At 40.0% G+C, this 18,777-nt stretch overlaps 4 protein-coding genes across 4 annotated transcripts; 1 reads left to right on the forward strand and 3 right to left on the reverse strand. All coding sequences in view use genetic code 12, as the record gives it.

The window, feature by feature from the left end:
- Positions 1 to 4,810: 4,810 nt before the first annotated feature.
- On the reverse strand, positions 4,811 to 8,032 carry CHS8 (Chs8p; the record flags this gene model as incomplete). The annotated part of the gene is made up of 2 exons (XM_064921640.1): positions 4,811 to 7,867; positions 7,961 to 8,032. The coding sequence occupies 2 exons, from the start codon at positions 8,030 to 8,032 to the stop codon at positions 4,811 to 4,813; spliced, it is 3,129 nt and encodes a 1,042-aa protein (XP_064773859.1).
- A 1,697-nt stretch (positions 8,033 to 9,729) lies between these two features.
- On the reverse strand, positions 9,730 to 14,082 carry VPS8 (CORVET complex membrane-binding subunit). Its single transcript, XM_064920403.1, has one exon. It carries the CDS (start codon positions 14,047 to 14,049, stop codon positions 9,850 to 9,852), a length of 4,200 nt encoding a protein of 1,399 aa, XP_064773860.1. The 5' UTR covers positions 14,050 to 14,082; the 3' UTR covers positions 9,730 to 9,849.
- A 357-nt stretch (positions 14,083 to 14,439) lies between these two features.
- Positions 14,440 to 15,612, reverse strand: RJT20DRAFT_50541 (p24 family protein). The gene has a single exon (XM_064920408.1). The coding sequence runs from the start codon at positions 15,227 to 15,229 to the stop codon at positions 14,510 to 14,512; it is 720 nt and encodes a 239-aa protein (XP_064773861.1). The 5' UTR covers positions 15,230 to 15,612; the 3' UTR covers positions 14,440 to 14,509.
- Positions 15,613 to 17,000: 1,388 nt separating this feature from the next.
- On the forward strand, positions 17,001 to 18,777 carry SWD1 (COMPASS subunit protein; the record flags this gene model as incomplete). The annotated part of the gene is made up of 2 exons (XM_064915904.1): positions 17,001 to 17,843; positions 17,955 to 18,777. Exons 1-2 carry the CDS (start codon positions 17,422 to 17,424, stop codon positions 18,775 to 18,777), a joined length of 1,245 nt encoding a protein of 414 aa, XP_064773862.1. The 5' UTR covers positions 17,001 to 17,421.

Here is an 18,777-nt window from a genome sequence, read left to right on the forward strand (position 1 = left end):
TCTCCAATGCAATCTGGCTTACCTCAACAAAATGGAAATACTATAGATACAGAAATAATAATAAAATAATAATAATATTAAAACAACAATAATAACATGAAAAATGATCGAAATGGAAATGGCCATCGAAACGGAAACTCATAACAATAGGAATATTAATAATAAAAATATATAGGCTCAGGCATGATAATATTAAAATTACCTCGTCCCGCTATAGTTCCCAAGCAGATAACAATAATATCCCTCTACTCTACATTCTAACCAGACCGGCGCTATCTGTGGGAAGTTTCATCTTCATCTGGAGTACATTGATACCACATAATAATTATTATCCTCCCGGTTGCATAATTATCATACTATTCTGTGACTATTCACTATATCGTTCATTGTATGCAAGATAAGAGATGAGCATCACCCAGCATGTGGAACAGGACTGGAAGGTGGATTCTTTGATAAATGGTAATTATGGCCAACCAATTGGTTTATTACCAAGGTTAAGACCTTTACTATCGTGCGGTGATCCCTCTGACTCCATCGACCCGGAGAGATCGTCCTCGAATTCTTCCTGATTGTTCCCCCGTCCTCTCCACTCTTCTCTGTCATACGCAAGGGCACTTAATATCATAATCACAACGTGGAATGACAGCTCTATGCACTCTGTCCTGTCCAATTGCTTCCATTAATGTACCTAGCCTCCCCTCTTAGATAAGCTGGGTTATGTTTTAGCCCCATTGGTCCTCAATTGCCTGCGAGCTAATAGAATACCCAAGGAGTCCGTATCATGCCCTGCGCAGACATCTACAGGCAGCAGCAATCTCGTAGCGGGCTGCTTGTTCTTCCTCGTCGTACCATTCGGCAAAATTTCTCAATGACCGCTGCCGACATCACGTCTCTCGTACCCTCTACATAGTTCCGTTTTCCGTAATCCCATATTTTATACCTCAAAACATCTCCATCATGTTTCGTTCCCATCTCCATCTCGTACCTTCTCAGTATAGCTCAGTAGCACATCGCAGGAGTGCATGTAACTGGAAATATGCCAAGTGCAAAATTACGAGGTAAATGGTAAGTTTCTTTTTGGTTCCTGTTTGGAAGGTTTAGGGAGTTTTTTTGGAGGTTGAGTGGTACGTAAGTTTACAGGTTACCATGTTTCCGCCATCTTGGGTGTTTGGGGCGTTACTGGTTGGCATGAAACTGGCCTCGTTTGTCCCTAAAAATTAGTGCCAATGGTCCACTGCAAGATACATTACATGTAACTCATATCATGACCTTAGTGGGACTAAGTGGTTGGTGTCTGGGAGGTGGAAAGCGTGGGTAGGGCGGTGGTTGGTCCAAAAAATCAGACACTTTTCACCTGCGCTCCCACAAGAACCTTCGCGTGAAAATCCTCTTTCTGTCAACAACGTAAACAAACTTCCTCTAACAGTAACCATGAATATAATCGACTCCAAGACGACTACAGTAACATTATCAGCCTCCAATAGCCATTAATTCCCGTGGAGTCCGTTAAAATGTCCCTCGGTGAACCTTCCGAATGATGTCTTCCACCACACTGTTATGCGTGGAATACTTCAAACCCTGGTCTGTCTGCAGGAGGCATCTCGATTAAAACCGCTCGGGTATAAAAAGTCGGCCCGAGGGGACAATGGAAACACGTACCAGAGGACTAAGTTTTAGGCCATATTTCATCCTATCGTACTGTCATTGCAATGGTATGTGGCAGCGACCCATGATATCAGGATCTTTCTATACTAGTTCCTTTTTTATGGCTTAACAGGTTGGCATTATATCCGTAGATTTACATGGCACGCGACCAGATCGGCGAGAACGGCTAAATTAGGACCGAAACACTACTCGAGATGCCCAATAACAATTAGATTGCTTATCTGGTGAAGTATTCCGTCGTTTCAGTATTACGAATTGATCTACGAGATTGAGTAAATTGAACTCATTTCCACTGGCTAATTTAGCTTATTTCCAACCGAAACTGACAGAGCACTGAAAAGCCCTTTTCTTGGCTTTTAGCCTATTGGCATTCGTTCGTTATCTTTTACTAATAAGCCGTCCTTTCACAATTCACTTTCATTATAGTCCACTCTGCGTCCCAGGGAGTTGCTAGTGCCTCTTGCTCATGCCGACACACCATTCCTCCACACAATCAGGGGAAATGTGTTGATTTTTCTGTTTATATCTATCAGGCGACAATTTTATATGAGCTGCACTGTTTGTTTGTATTTGCTCTCTTCTGGGAAATAAGGGTATAGCGAGGATAGACCTATCATGTGGACACTTTCTCTTGTAGATTACTCCCCAGACTCTATAATGGTACCAGAAGGTTTAAACTATACTTCTACAATCTTCACTATCTAAGTTGTACAGTAACTATTTCGGCTATTCTGTCGCTCATGTAGGGTACAATTTTACAAAATATTTGATATTTTAATCAACTCAATTGCAAAATTTAAAGAATTTTAGTACATCTCAAAGTCAAGGGCTTGATTTAGCTGGTTTCCCATCAAAAACCTGGTGATGGCGACATCAAGATCTCCACGGTTGCCATTCCCCACTTTCTCTTAAAGCGGCGGTTGTTCTCTGGTTACACCGACAAACCCATGAGCCCGGCTTTAATTCGATGGTAAAACCCACCTAAGTGAATATTGTGAATGCTGGTAACCAATGGAGTAAGCCAATGCACTCCACTCTAAACCATAACATATACATACACCTACAGTCTGTCCAGATAGCAAAGACCTACAACTTACAACAAGAATCAGACACTTTTTCCAATTCTCTCTCGGCGAATAAACCCAAACCCAGATTTAATTCAAATTATACTAACGCATGTCGGAGATGTTATGTTATTCGTCACTGTACCTACCTGTCAGAAACAAAGCCTATCTGCTGTGGTGGTTGGCCAATTAGAAAAATTACCGCAACAAGAAAAATTTTCCGATTATCTCACCAATTTCTCACCATTCACCAGAAACTGTGTAACATCAGTAAGCCCCGAGTGCATCGTGTGGATGTATTGGTAGCCTTGAGGTAGAATTACGTTCACCGTACTGCTATTTACCCTCCCACCGCCGTTATTTCTTGTGCATTTTGCTATTATTTACAAAGATGTCTGAGCGATTTTCCAGTGGCATTCTCCTGTTACGTCCAAGGAAAAATTTTCTCGGTACCTTAAATTTTTCATTCGTATTGTTAACCTTGATAGGCCCGATTTCTGGTACTGTTGGGGGTGTTATGCCTCACAGGTATGGTTTTGCTGCTCCGTTACAGCCGATTAAGTCCAGTGTCCTTGCGAATAAAAGCTCGTCGGAGTTGCCTTCGCATATATGCTCTACTTTAGGATCTATACCCACCATTTTACACCGAGAATTTGCGACCAATGCCTAAATTGTTCAATGCACAAGTTATGAAGCCTGGGTGTCTAAACCTCTCTGGTATGGAAGCGGAAGCCACCACTCCACTGACGTGTGGGTATTTCTTTTTCTTAGCTCTGCATTTTCGCTAATCGCTTTGTTTCGACTATCCAGCCGCTAAGAAATTTGGCTCCAAAATAAATTATCCAAAAATGTGTAGTTTTCGGGAGAAATGCCTTGAGGTTTTCATTGTCTGTTTCACCGAACTGTCTTTATAATGTAAGCCATTGGGATCCCATAACCGTTTCCTTGACCAGGGTTCCTGCCTAGTAAGTCGTCCCCTCATATACTCCATGTCCCCCCACTTTCTAATTCTACAATTTATCGGTGGAAGAATTTTACGAGATAATTGTCACTGGTCGCAACTACAGAGCAGTCGCTATAATTTCTGGCAACTACAAAGAATCAGCTAATTCAAAAGGATCTCTGTTTCTGAAGTTTTACTGGACAGATTACTCATCTCTTCTCGTTGCATGTTTTATTATGTTACGCATAATCAGCCTTAAACTAGCAAAAATGTCAACAGCTCTCCATATTTCGTAGCTTCCAGTAAATTCTGTGCTCTCTCAGCAACTTCTCTCCCAGAGATATAAGGCATTATTGTCTACAAGAGTCTCAATCGCATAGGGTGACGTAGTCGTCAGACTATACGAAGAAATAGGAGAAAGAGCCTGTAAGATGATGTAAGTTGTTGTGTTACCGTGTAACATCACATGTACGATAATATTTCGTACAATTCGTCATCCTCAGCTGTACATTACTTCTTGGCGTGATTTTGACATCCCTTTGAAGTCAAAAGTGTCTGAACGAAAATGTACTACTTTATTGACATTTCCCATTCAAGCTCTAATCCTGTAGGAAATTGATGAATACAGACACATAGGGATTGGCTGTCATTAATTTATAAATGATTTGCAACTCAATTGACTCTCTGGATATAATTTATACGAGTAACCTTAGAAATCTCAATGGTTTATATTTTTTTAAAACCTAATTGAAGATCCCGAAGAGGTATAGTATTTTCTTGCTGTATTCAATTCTTTCAGACAGTAAAAACAGTGGCTGTCGTTACCGCCAAGTGGGGACGATTACGGCTGCCAAGTGGGGATAATTGTTAATGGTAAAAGTCCGAAGGTATTTCCATTCACTCTATTGCTATTGATAATATTGTCTAAAAATGGTACCAATTCTCTAGAAATTTACTAATTAGGATTATTGCAGCTGCAACAAATACAATATAATGGATGCAAAATTTGTATTGTTTGTATTGGAGCTTTGCTGTAAACCATGAACTGAACCCTACAAATGCTTTACTTTATTGAATTTATTGAAATAAATAGGGTATATATGAACGATAATGCTATATGTCAAATGAGAGACCATGCTTAACGCTGAGCTCTACTGACTTCTTTTCTTGCTTTTATTTTCCACTTCAATGGTCTGAAAACCTTGAGGACAAGGAAGATAACACAACCAATGAATCTGAATAACGCCAATCCAGCGACAATCCACAAAATGATGGTCAAAAAGGTCTGCGAGTTACCACTGATGGAGTTATCCAAATTAACAGTAGAGTCTCCTGTAAAAACATCGACTCCTCCGATTTCCAACACTATGGCGATAAGGATGGCATTAGTCAACATCCAAACTAACACGGTCATTGTTCTGATGAAAGCGTAGTAAGAATCATCCTTGACATTGCTGAACACTGGTCTTGCTGGAATCATTGGAATGGTACGCAAATGTTCCAAAGTGTCGAGGTAAGATTCATCCAATTCTTCTGACAGTCCTGGGGCAATCATGACTAACTCATCCTTGTTCTTACCAACAGACTTAGCAGAACCCAAATCCTTTGCCATTGGGGCACCTTTTGTACCCCAGGAAACGTCATGAATGTTGCAGAAAGCGTAAATGTTCAACACATTGATGTATGTTGGAGAAAGAAGAACATACTGAACGAATGAAGTAAACATGAAACTAGGCTCTCCGTAAATGAATGCACCAGCAAAATACAAGATATATGTCGAGACAACAGAAACAATTAAGTCTCTGAATTTTGAGTTCGTGAAAATCATTAACACTTTGAAATTGTGTTCGTGGTCATGAAGAATGGAGTTGACAGTATGAACAGCCAAGAAAATAGCCGCAAACATCATATATGCCATAAGAACCGCAAAGAAAACCGCAATAACCAAGTAAAACTTCTTTGTACCTTTAGGGGTATTACCAAAAGCAAGGACGAATGTCGTGACCACTGAACCTACGTAGAACCATAGGAAAATCACGGCTAAGTACTTACCAACAGGAAAGTGCATATCAGTAGAACCTAAATTAGCAGTCAAGATACGGAAAACAAGGAAGAAAGAAGCAAGCGAGAACCAGGAGACAAGGATTGTTACCAACTGGTAATAGAACTCAACTTGAAGGAACAACTTCCTGAGTAATGAATGGTTAGATTTCCAGATTTTGGTCCAGTGGAAAATGGCATAGGCGGCAGCGAACATAGAACCGTTCAACCATCTTCTTCTTTGCAAGACAAACTCATCGATACGTTCTGGCACATCTGTTTCAGCCTTGGCTTCATTTACGTAACGCAAGATGTAGTTGTGATTCTTTTTGGCCACCAATTCGAAACAAAGGATTCTGTCTTCTGCCAAGTACATATTGGAGGTGAAAATTCCGGCTTCTTGATGGTTTTTCTCCTTGACTTCTCTCTCGTCATCCTCTTCGTCGTCATCGGGATTGGTCTGATGTAAGAACTCACCTTTGAAATACTTTTCCAAAGGTCCTTCTCCGTCCACATTCAACAAAGCTTCATATCTATAAGCGGAGAAAGCACCTGGTAACACCGAAATGAACCCAAAGACTGACTCCATAGGCTTATCCAAGACATTAGAGATCTTATACTCGAAATTTTGGGCTGCAACCAACGGATTTGCGAGTAACTTCTTACCTGGACCCAATGCTGCTCTCATTTCTCCACAAGCACCGGCGACGTTAGGATCTCTGAAAGTTCTCCAAAGATAGTAGAATGCGTCCTTGGAAGGCTTCGTACCACAATCCAATAACATAATCACCTTCGGATTAATAATGGGTGCAAAAGATTGGAAACACCATCTATGAGAATTGATCTTTCTTCTATTCTTCTCCTTAAGACAGAAGATCATTTGAACGGGACTAGAGTTGGGGCATAGGTGAACTCTGTCGTTGACGACGTCGATGCCTACGGTCGATGTGTACTCGTATATATGGGCTTTCACCGATCTGTCGTTAATCTTCGATTTGGCATAGCCATCTTGGAATACACCCATTGCCGTTAAAAGCTTCTGGGTACGCTTATTCAATTCCAAACGACCGTCGTTGACAATACAAACAACGATCTTCTTCCATGAGTCGTCTCCCCAGACTGGATCTGATCTAGCAGTTAAGTTCTTGATATTGTCAAACACACCCTTCAAGGTTCTTCCAAGCAAGATCTCGTCTTCGTTATACATGGTAATACACACCATGATCTCTGTTTCTCTGGGAGGATTGTATAACGCTTGTCTGAGGTTATAGTTGAACTTCATGAAGTTGGAAGGTCCACAAGTAGCGGCGGTGTATCTCATGAACGCCATTTCTCTTCCACTGTCATCGATCTTCTTGCCGTAAGTGTCCAAGAGGGCCTGAGGAACGGGAGCATCGATGACATAATTACCATTCACCAATCTGGCCTTTTTGATGGTCTTGGTGTAGGTAAGTCTGGGCTTGAAGTCCTCGTCGTCTTCTTCATCGTCATCGTAGACGTCGTGACTCGTAGAGGAGTACTTGCTTTTCACCGTGTTACGTCTTCCGAGAGTATTGGATCTTCTGATGGTAGTACCTCTTCTCATGATCTCTTCGCCGGTTTCCAGGAACAACGAGTCGTCGTCTCCAAACGGATCGAGATCATCGTCGTCATCAGCATCTTCAAGAGGGTTAATATGGTAATCGGCACCAGTGAATACTTCCGGCTGGGTGAAAGCTCTCAACGGCACATCACCATTCTCTTCCAACTCATAATCGAACTGGTTAATGCCTTCATCCATGAACTGGGTCTTACGGGGAGAGAAGGCGATGGGAGCAGGGAACTCGGGCTCGGATTCTCTGAATGCTACGGTCTTACTTCTCTTGGGAGTTCCAGGTTGAAGATGAAGGTTCGAGTTCAGCTGCCTGTGCTGGTGATAGTCCAATTTTTCATAGAAGTAGTCGGCATCATCGTCTACCATGGTACTGTAGCTCGAGCTGATCTGACGTTGATGCTGATGACTCGAGGCATTGTTGTAGAACGGCTGCGGAGGCTGTTGCTGAGACGCTGTGAATGGAGCAATGGAGTAAGATGAGTGTCCGAAGTTGCTGTAATAGGGGTTTCCTCCAGCTTGGTACGAGTCGTTCGAAGGGAACAACTGGGAACTTCTTCTGGACTGGTTTCTAGAAGCTGAGGCTGAGCCGAAACCAGTGGATGGAATCGGGGCTCTTGTGAAGTTGGGGGTAGGGCTGGTGACAGCACGGTTGACGGCGTTGTTGTCTCCAAATAAGTCATCTTCTTCGTTGTCCGAACCACGGTTGGAAAAGGGATCCGAACTCATGGCTGTGGATGGTGAAATAGAAGAAATAGAAGAAATAGAAGAAATAGGGTGATTTTAAAGGGAAGTATTCTTCAATGAATGGTTGTAGTTAAATCACCGGCAACGTTGAAATTATTTAATTAGGTGTATAACGATGGGAAGAACGCTGTTTAAGTGAACAAATGCTGTTTTCAATGAACCAGATGCCTTATTATTGCTATGGTCAATAGTGAGCTCAGTTCCGAGGACTGTAGCCCGTATGAGATGACAATAGAATCGTGGTGTCGATGAGGCGTCGTAAGACTGGGTAGAAGACAACCAACACAATAATGAAAGTAGTAAATCGTGGGTCCAAACGAAAGCACGAAGATCGATCAAAATGAAAAGAAGGTGACAAAATTCAAGAATGACAAATGAAGACCAAGACCAAACCAGAAAAGCTTAAAGAAAGACAAATCAAAAGACCTTAACCAACGATGTAAAATCTAAAAATTAAAAATCACAAAATGTGAAATCTAGTGAAATTCCCCCAGAACAAGAAAAGAACCAGATCCAACCGTCACTCCAAGAGTATTAGTACCAGAGTAGAGCTATGTCGATGTGTTCTGTAATTAGAAACTTCTTGCAATGCCCACCTCAGTACAGGATATAAAGAAGATACGATTCAATTAAATGGATGATACCAGTAAAAGTAAGAATAATAATAATATTTAAAATGAAGATACCGATTAATTCCAAGAATACCCAAAACAACAACAACAGTAATAACAAGAATTTACGGTAAATTATAAATATTAATATCGTGCTCCTCTACTTAAAATTTAATTATTCACTGCTAAGCACAAGACAATGGGAACGGATATTACTATTTTACTTTATTACTATTTTACTATTTTACTATTTTACTCTTCCTCTATTTACACTGCTTCCATTTAGAGAATAAAAACGGCACCCAAAATTCCCCGAAACTTTTGCAGACTTCCACCTCTGAATTCTACTCTGGAACTGTCATCATGCCACCATTCTCCCGACATAGCCATACATAGCCCATGATTTCTACCGTGGCATCTCGTCCTCAACTCTACATTTCAAGTTGCAACAGCATTAACTACTGGCAGTATTATTATATTTCTAAAATTAGAGATGGAGAGAAAAGTTTTGTTTATTTTATTACCCGATCTGGACGCAAAGTGGGCAGCACCGAACAGCGCACCGGGCTGTGTACAGGATCTATATCAAGATGTGGTAAACTAATGTCGCTATATGGTAGCGCCGATGATATTTTTTGATGGTAAATTAGTATTTTTTAGGTTGGCATTTTGCGCAACTGAATGTCGTCTACGTGCTCCCCTAATACCGCTAACAGAGCGATTAAGGGGTAGTCAGGTACGGGAGAAGGTTCAAGAAGAAGAGATAGTTGGGTCAGGGTAGTGATGGACAAGTGGGGAGTAGATTAGATGTGGAGGGAATAGTAAAGTTGCAAAAAATTCCATGGAAATCGTTATTTGGCTATGTATATTATGCTCTAAATGTAAGTAGATCGAGATTGTGATTGTATTTTGCAGCAACTTCAAAGTACTGAAGTAGAAAGCTAGCATTGTATCGCTCGCAAAGAGTGATAAGTAAGTTGATATCGAAGGGGAGATCCTTTCTTGTCATTATATACTCCTAAAAGGTCGGTGATATCAAATGTCCCATTTATTCGGTTTCTTTTACCGAGATGGTTGTCTAATCTTCTGCTATCCATTACCTTGTAACGCATAAGCTTAGGTCACTTCTATATTCCTTCGAAAGTTCAATTTCTCTGCATGCAATAAAGCCCTTTCTAATAACCACCTTTAAGGGGCACATATAACGCAAGCTAAATCCTTGCCCGCCAATTTTGCACCCAAATTGTGAAGACATTTTGTGTGGTAACCATGGTTGCATTTGAAGAAAATTAACTGACAATGGACGTACTTCTCCGTATCAAACGGAGCACCAATACGAGAACCCTGTATATACAAAGTATCTCTTTGTTTATCTTCCCATGCTGAAAAGTGGTCCTCTGGTATACCGGGTCCCCACATGAGCTTTCCACAAGAAGCACAATTCTTTGAGTGAATGGACCAGCCTTTGATATTGTCAATTTTAATCTGTTTGAGCTGTTTGTAAATACCTTGATTCAACATTGAGAGAGAAATCTGAAGCATTTCACTTTCGTAAGAATATGAAATAAAGTTTTCCTGTAAAATACCTCTGACGTTCGCTAAGGTTGAATTATCAGAGGAACTATCAAGGAACTTGTTAAAAATGGTTAAGAATGACTTCTCTTTCTTTCCGTGGTCGCTATCATGAACGTTAGGATTCAACTTGGCATCACTGATTGCTCTGAAACAGTCATGAATACATTTGTTGAGAAATCTATGAATTTTCCCTTCCTGCTGCTTCTTGCTGGCCATATTTACTAAATTTTCAATTAAATCTAGCCACATTTTCTCATTTAACGATAATCCTTTCTCATATTCTTCATATGTCTGTGATAATTCACAAATAGTCATTGCTTGCTTAAGTAGCTGGGAAAACTTATTAACCATTCTTTCCTCCTCTAATTCGTTCATCTTGGAGTTCATAAACTCCAAAATAGCCAGCAATGCCTCTGAATAGTTTTCTTCATGTACTAATAAAGCGGCATAGCTGTCAATAGCTTCATGGTTCTTCAAAGTAATCAAAGTGGACCTCAACTGGCTATTATCATTTGCCAAAAAGGATTTCCATGTGGTCACAAATGAATACAATTTGCTCTGACCATACGTACAGAGCAATTCCACAAATTTAACCAATAGCTTCAGTAACTCCAGCGTATCAAGACTCTCGACGTTCTTCTGTTTGAACAATTCTTCCAAATATTTAAACATTAAGGTTTCGTCCTTGATCTCTAATGCCTCCGAGTGCAACTGTGGGGCAAACCGAGATATAAGGACAAGGAAATTGCTCAAGTCAATAGATGCAAAACGCTCGAAATTGACCTTAATGACATGAATCAAACTCATCCGATCTACGGCAGACTTGGTAAGCATGAACGAGTTCTCCAAGATAACGCTTAATGATTCATCATGAAAATCGTCTGTTGGGTCATTCATCAACTTCCCTAGCCAAACTTCAAGAACTTTTGAGTACCTTCCCTCTGATTTGTATATGTTAAGTAAAACATTATAGTATTTGGCATTATTCAATTTTTCGTTCAATAAATCATCATTTTCTGGTTCATAATGAGGTAAAAGACTTTGAAGCGCTAACTCACAGTCACCCAGTATCCTAGGATCCGTATTAGCACACAAATCATCTATAATTCTTCCTAAAATAGATTCCGATAACCTAATGAACTGGGAATACTTTGCATAGTTCCTACCAATAAAAATTGCCAACTGGCACCTATCTTCATCTGAAAACAAGTACTCGTTTGCATCAAAGACATCTAAAAGTGCCTCTGTGATGTATTGTCTGTTCAACTTTTTATCCTGATTGTCATTGAGGTATGGTTCTTCAAAAAATTCATTTAAAGTCGAAAGCATTTCAAATGCATTCGGTTTCAAGAAACAATAAAGATAGGGAAATATTGTGTCATCGTTGTTGGTGCTGAGTTCTTCATCCGACTGTGCTGGCCAAGTTATGGTTGTGTTACTAAATAAAATGTCACAAATACTTTCTTTGGCCTTGACATCTTTGGGGCTATCGATGATGCGATCCGTTGGGTACTGTTTTCCGGTTAAAACATAAGAAATGTAGCTATAGGCCCTAAAGTAGTCTTCCTTTATGAAGAAGTTCGGATCTTTGAAGTCTTTAATAAAGTCTATTAATGGCGTCTCATAGTCATCCAATAAGTAATTCCATATGTAGATCAAACAGTCCCTCAACTTGTATTGGTTGCAAAGTTGAATTGTCAAATCTATATCCAAGGTCTTGATATCAAGGATGCACAATATCTCGGTTAGCAACTCTCCCTTATCATTTTGAACGTAATATTCTACCAACTTCTTTAGGATCAAAGGAGGCAATGACGAAATGCTACTGGAAAGAGTATACGATTCCAATTTTTCAAAAAACAAATTATTGTCAGCTATTTGCTCAAAGATCAATTCAAGCAAGTACAGTAAATCATCAGTGCTATCAGCAACTGCTAGATATGATATGATATCCAAATACATCACTAGATAATATTGTTGGTTTTCTGCGCTGTTTCCAAACAAGTGTGGAATTGATTCTTTCATTATCTGTACAAGATACGGTCTTATCAACTTGTAACGCTCTTGAGCCCTATCTGGAAGGCCAACTAACACCAATTTGCCAGTATTTGTGGAGTTGTAAAATTCATTTGCTGTGGTCAATGCCTCTGCATACTTTCCTCCTGAAAGCAAACTCAAGAGAACATCAGCCCAACTGAGCAGTCGGGCAATAAAGACCCGTTTCGAGTGCAATGGAGTCTCAGAAAGAACCATGAGTCTGTGTTTAAAGACTTTAATAGAGTTGCCAAAAGACGTGAGTTGAGTCGTTTCTGCATTAGTATTATTAGTAGTTGGAGTTCTGGTTGAGTTTCCGTTAAGTGAACTAGTGGATATAGACATTCCGAGTACGTTATCGTGACCCACTGGTCTTAGAGTATTCTCGGAAAAGTATAAAGCTGTCACTTTCAAATTTTTGGTCTCTTCATTCTCTCTTATGAAAACACATATTATGTCTGAAGATAGCCATTTTACACCTACGATCGATTCATATTTATGGTCGGTATTCCAGCGGCATAATTTGCTAATAGGAAGTTTGCTTATAGCTTTGTCTTTGTCTTTCATATCGGAAAGTACTTGGGATAGATTTGAAGGAAATGAATTGTTGTCTAGTTCTAGAATTGTGAGAACGTTGTTCCATGAATAAGCCAACTTAGCATTAAGGGTCTTCTCATTGACTGTCATACATGGAAACCAATCTAGACAAGCGCTAATGTTATCGGAATTGGCTACCTGCTTTGATTTTCCAATTTTGAAATGGTCTATCAAGTGTACTGAATGTGGATTGTTCAACGAGAGAACAGAAACTATTACCAATATATTGCTTGTTATCACTGCCATAACACCCAATTGATCTGTAATTTGATGAGAAGATCCTAAAGGAAGGATAGAACAACCATGGATTATATGCTTACTGTCACTGACATTTGCATCGTTTTTGCCCAAGATTTTTTGAGAAATGAAATGTTTCTGGAGAAACTTCTTTATACCGATATGGTAGAATACCAAACCCGAAATATCTATGGAAATGAGTTGGTCATGCAGATCGCCAATGAATCCTATCAGCGTTATTGGTGTATTTCTTAAATGTCCCGATCTGTTCTTAGTGAACCTTTCCTGAAGTGTGATGGGGTTTATGGTGAAATATGGAGAAATTGTTCCTGGAAATGTCTTCGAGCTCTTAGACGATAAGTCCCAAATACGAACTTGGCCATTTGTATAACCAGCAGCCAAGTATGTAGAGTCTGACGAGAAGCCAATTGTGCTTATTTCAAGCTCTTGATGTAATTCTCTATCGATCTCGTGACTTCCATTGCCATCGTCAGTCTCTTCTATTCCGAGAATGAATTCTACTCCTTGATGGTAGTTAAACACAACAATTCGACCCTTATTCGTTCCAAGAGCAACATATATTGAAGAAGGCTCGGTGTAGATCACCGAGCCGTGGTTCAGCACGAATTCCGGTGAGTTTATGATAGCACTGATTGTAGTTGTCTCTGTCCATTTCAATATCTCATTGGATATCAACGGACTGGTTTTAATTTCCGGCACTTTAAACACATTATGGCTCAACCCCGACTGGTGAGACTTCAACGCAATGCTGATTTTCGTCTGAGACCGGTCATCAAACCGATGTTTCCTTAGGGGACTAGTAACTGTTAATGACGATGAAGAAGAGGTAGAACCTACACTAAGAGCAGGAGATGCCACTGTTCTCGCAGGGAGATCGAACAAAAACCCACCTCCGTGCTTACCGGACGTGGGACTCAATGCCATGGAGCGATTTTCGTTTCTTTGATAGCGTTCAATGCTAAAGAAACAGTGATATACTTCTATAATTCTCTTAACTATGGAGAAATCTACTGAAATATCGTAATCTGATATTCCGGTATATAGACAGTGGGTGATGATCCATGACGCAGTAGTATTATGGAAGTGTATATAACAAAGGGTATAGCCTCTGAAAGTCTCTGGTGGTTAATGGTTTAGTGGTGATTTGTACCAGATTGGTGGTGATTATTATATGTAAATGTCTACAATTGTCTACAGATAGTCTACAGAAAGAGATTTGTTGCATTCAAGTCGTGAATTGTTGAACAATATGTACAAAAAACAATACACACAGAGAAATGAGCCGACTGTTTAATGGGCTCATTGGTATATCAGTATATTTGCAAGCTCCTTCTATAATAATAATTGGTGATTCCTTTCCCTCCTGTGGAAAAATTGGCTCTATCTATTGAATCTTCTCTTTGATGAACATACGCAGCAATGACACAAGCTGGTAGACACAGGTGACAATTAATGCTCCCAATTGAACCACCAGCCAACGAACCACACGATCACACGTACGCTCCGAGAGATCTCTAAAACTAGCCTCTTTCTCTCGTATGAACTTTTGCTCTCTTCTAATATCTATCAACTTGTCATTCAATCGGTTCACTTGATCCGATAATGTCTTGACTTGGGCTGAATGTTTCGAGTCGATGCTGCTGGCGTCTCCAATGAGGAAATCCACGGTGACTCTGGCCTTCTTAAACTTCAGGTCTTTAATGGCAAATTCCTCGAGATCTTTATCAACAGCATTATGCCCGTACCATTTCTTGGAGAAGAAGCTCTTGGGGGTAATGCAAATACGATGGTCTCCTGTGTCCAAAGCTGTGAATGTGAATTGGCCTATTGCTGCTCCTTTTTGATGGACCACTCGGTGGTTAGAATCAAACGTCTCTTCGACGTCTATCAATGCACCATTATTAACCCTATCACGGGGTATGTAGTAGATCTCTGAGTCGGGATCTTGGATTTCGACCTTGTATTTCCCGATTAGAAGCGAACCGTGGGCAAGTTCTTTGTAGAAACATGTTCTTTCGCCGGCATTGGCGTAGAAGTGGAGTAGCGATAGCACAGGATGAAGGTAGTAGGCCACGACAAGTAGTAAGAAAAGAAGTCTTGTCATGGGCGAATTGTGTATTCTATGAACGCAACCTTGAATGAATAGGTGACGATGAGCTTGGTGGCTGTGAATAAATAAATGGATATTGGAATTTCTATGCCAAGGAATAGGGCTGACGAAACAATGTAAAGATGATCTAAATGATAATAAATAACGGAACTTCTATGTCACACCAACAAGAGCCTGGAATGGAGTACAGACCAAGGATGCAAACTCATTCAACGGTGGTGGTATAATAGAGCTATCAGATGATATGATCTCTTAATCTTTATCAAGACGAGATAATATCTATTATAATGTGGTTTCGGCTATGTAACGATATGATCTGATTTTCAATCTCAGATCTGATACCGTTTTAGTATTTGATCTCTTCGGTGATGACGTGTATGAATGTGAGGAATAATGAAGATGATGAGTGAATGGAATAGCTTGTAATTGTGTAGGATATAGTATAATAGTATTATGATATGATATGATATGATTAGATTCCAATTGGATAAGAAGTATGGTGGTGGTGGTGGTGATAATCCTTATTTCTATCCTCGGTGAATGGTAAATGGTAATGTAGTGAAGATCTGTATCTAGCCGATCTAACTATCTGTATATATAGAATACTTCACGGTTCAAGTTCCACGACAACGGTAATAGAATAGCTTTTCTATTGTATTCTATGCTAGTCTGTGCTATTATATAGTATTCTATTATATTCTAATGTATTGTATTGGATATCTAATTGCATCTGTTGAAGAAATTCGAAATTCCAGCCGTTTCAACTAATCACTATCACAATCCAATGACTCTTCCAACCAATGACTACCCAATTAAACTTATCTAAACAAACCAACCAATGAACAAATGAACAAGTCAACAAGATTAACAGAAAATTAGACGCTTTACATAAAAAAAAAATAGAGAGAGGGCGCTACCATGTGGGTTGGGTCATAGTACTAGTAGTAGTAGTGGTGGTGACCACTATTAAAGGCTGCAAATCTACTGACGGCTACATAATTACTGGTACTACTAATAAATTCTGAATGCTACTACGACAATTTACTGTCCACCAGAAGCTGCGGTACCACCACCAGGAAGAAGTCGATTGGACCAGAAAAAATGAAGAATAGAAGCACCACCACGAAGAAGAAGTGACCCAACGAAACGAACAATAGAAGAATAGGTGTTTCAATGAAAAATAAAGATGTCATACCAAAGTCGTATAATTTGGAGGGTGTAGTCATACAGAAGTATGCTGCAAAAAATGGGTTTATTAGCCGAGTGCATTGCATTGCAAATAACACACAGACGGACGGACAGAGAGACAGAGACACACACACAGAGACACACAGACAGAGACATATCACTAACACGTTATGACATACCTTGGAGTTTCAAACAAAACCATCGTCTCTGAAAGTTTCAGTACAACACCTTGGATCATTTTTCTAAACCAATTCCAAATATATCACTTATCCACCGTCCGTCGCTAATCGTCACTAAATCTTTCACCACCCGTCATCACAAGCGTCACCACTTTCGTCACAAATCACCACCGTCGTCACTAATAAGACATGATTACGACACCAAAAAATCTCGCTAGAGAATGATTTGGGGCGTAGTGCAGCTCACACCAGGGACACCATTTTCGGGGGGAGCGCGCAGCGCGCGCAATCACCGGAACGCGGTATCAAACAGCGGCATGGATGTTTTCTCATTTTATGACCTGCATGAAATTGTTTACAGTTTACATCAGTTTACAGGTTAAAACTGCGATTTTGAAGTTTTGGCGTTGTAAACCTTAAAACCTGTCAATGATAATGGTGTTCTTGTAGGAGTTTGTTGAATATTGAAGGCTTTCTGTGACTTGTGAACTTCGTTGTTCTCACAATAGACTTACAATAGTGACAGGAACCGGTCCGTGAAATTTGGTTTGCATTGGAGCATTTTCTGCCGAGGAATTATAGTATAGTTGTCGTTTAGATCTTTATTGATAGAAGTGAAAAGTTTCTGAATATCCAGTCTATTTGATCAGTTGGAGTAAAAAGGGCAGTTCAAAAGGTAGAAAGTGAAATATTAGCAATATTTGAGCATTCGGGTCTAGCTGGTGACATTTTTTAGGGAATTTCAGCTTATTTCAACTCGGTTTTACATCACACGAGATCAACCATTGGGAATCATATCTACTTATCATAGAAACCAACATGAACTTATCCCTACAAGATCCTTTTGCCGTGGCGAAAGAGTATCCGGAAACACTAGCAAGCACACTCCATTATGGACATTCTGTAGTAATTCAATTCAATCATAAAGGTGACTACCTAGCATCAGGCTTAAGTGATGGCTCTATTCTCATCTATGACTTGATCAGTAACGGTGGAGTAATAGCACATTTGGCCGAGGATTCTCATACAAGACCAGTTACTTCCATTAGCTGGTCCAAATGCGGTCGTTTCATATTGTCATCATCCCAAGATTGGAGTTGCAAACTATGGGATTTAAGCAAAGTAAACAGCGACGAAGACGATGTTGAACTAGAATTGGAAAACCTGCTGGCCATGATACGAACAGTGAAATTCGATGGTCCTATTTGGCTGGCTTCAATGCATCCCCAAGATCATTTCAAGTTTACAGCATCGTTGTTTGAAGATTTACCGGTATTTGTGGATTTAACGAATAAGGACAATGTGAAAATAACAAAATTAAGTACTATTCCTTTGCAGGAACAACAAAGGAGTAATGAAGAGGAAGAAGAGGAGGAAGAGAATAATAGAAAACGTAAGAAAGTAGAAAAGCATGTCACTTTGGTTACCACATTTACACCAAACGATGGTAGTTATATATTCACTGGAACTAGTAAAGGATGGCTCAATATCACCAAGACAGACACTTTGGAGTTGGTTCATTCGATCAAGATGGCCAACCTGAATATTAAGAATTTGGTGATCTCATCAAACGGCCGCAAATTGGCAGTTAACTCCTCAGATAGAATCATAAGACAAGTTAACATGCCAGATTTGATCAACATTACCGACCCTGATGAATGGGAGTTCGAGACTGACCATAAATACCAAGATGTGGTCAACAGATTACAATGGAACTCTGTTGCGTTCAATCATAATGCTGAGTTCTTGGTAGCATCTTCTTATGGCCAATCATCTCATGATCTATACATTTGGGAAACCTCGATGGGCTCACTTATTAAGATTTTGGAAGGAAGCAATGAAGAGTTGATTGACGTCAAATGGAATTACTCACGTTGTACAATAGGCTCAACCGGCTTGGACAGTGGAATGATCTATTTGTGGCTGGTACCATTTGTACAGAAATGGAGTGCATTGGCGCCGGATTTCGTGGAGATTGAAGAGAACATTGAGTACGATGAAAAGGAAGACGAATTCGATATTATAGACGAAGACGCTCTTACTAAGAAGCGGTTGGAAGAAGAAGACATGGATGTCGATGTCATTACCAAGGAAACCGTCGACGCCAGAGGATTTGATATAACTCAGCAATCATTTGTTATTCCTATCAATTACGAGAAAAGCTTATTGGGATAA

This window comes from Scheffersomyces xylosifermentans, assembly GCF_036884685.1.
Source record: "Scheffersomyces xylosifermentans strain CBS 12540 chromosome Unknown RJT20scaffold_5, whole genome shotgun sequence".
Lineage (NCBI taxonomy): Eukaryota > Fungi > Ascomycota > Pichiomycetes > Serinales > Debaryomycetaceae > Scheffersomyces > Scheffersomyces xylosifermentans.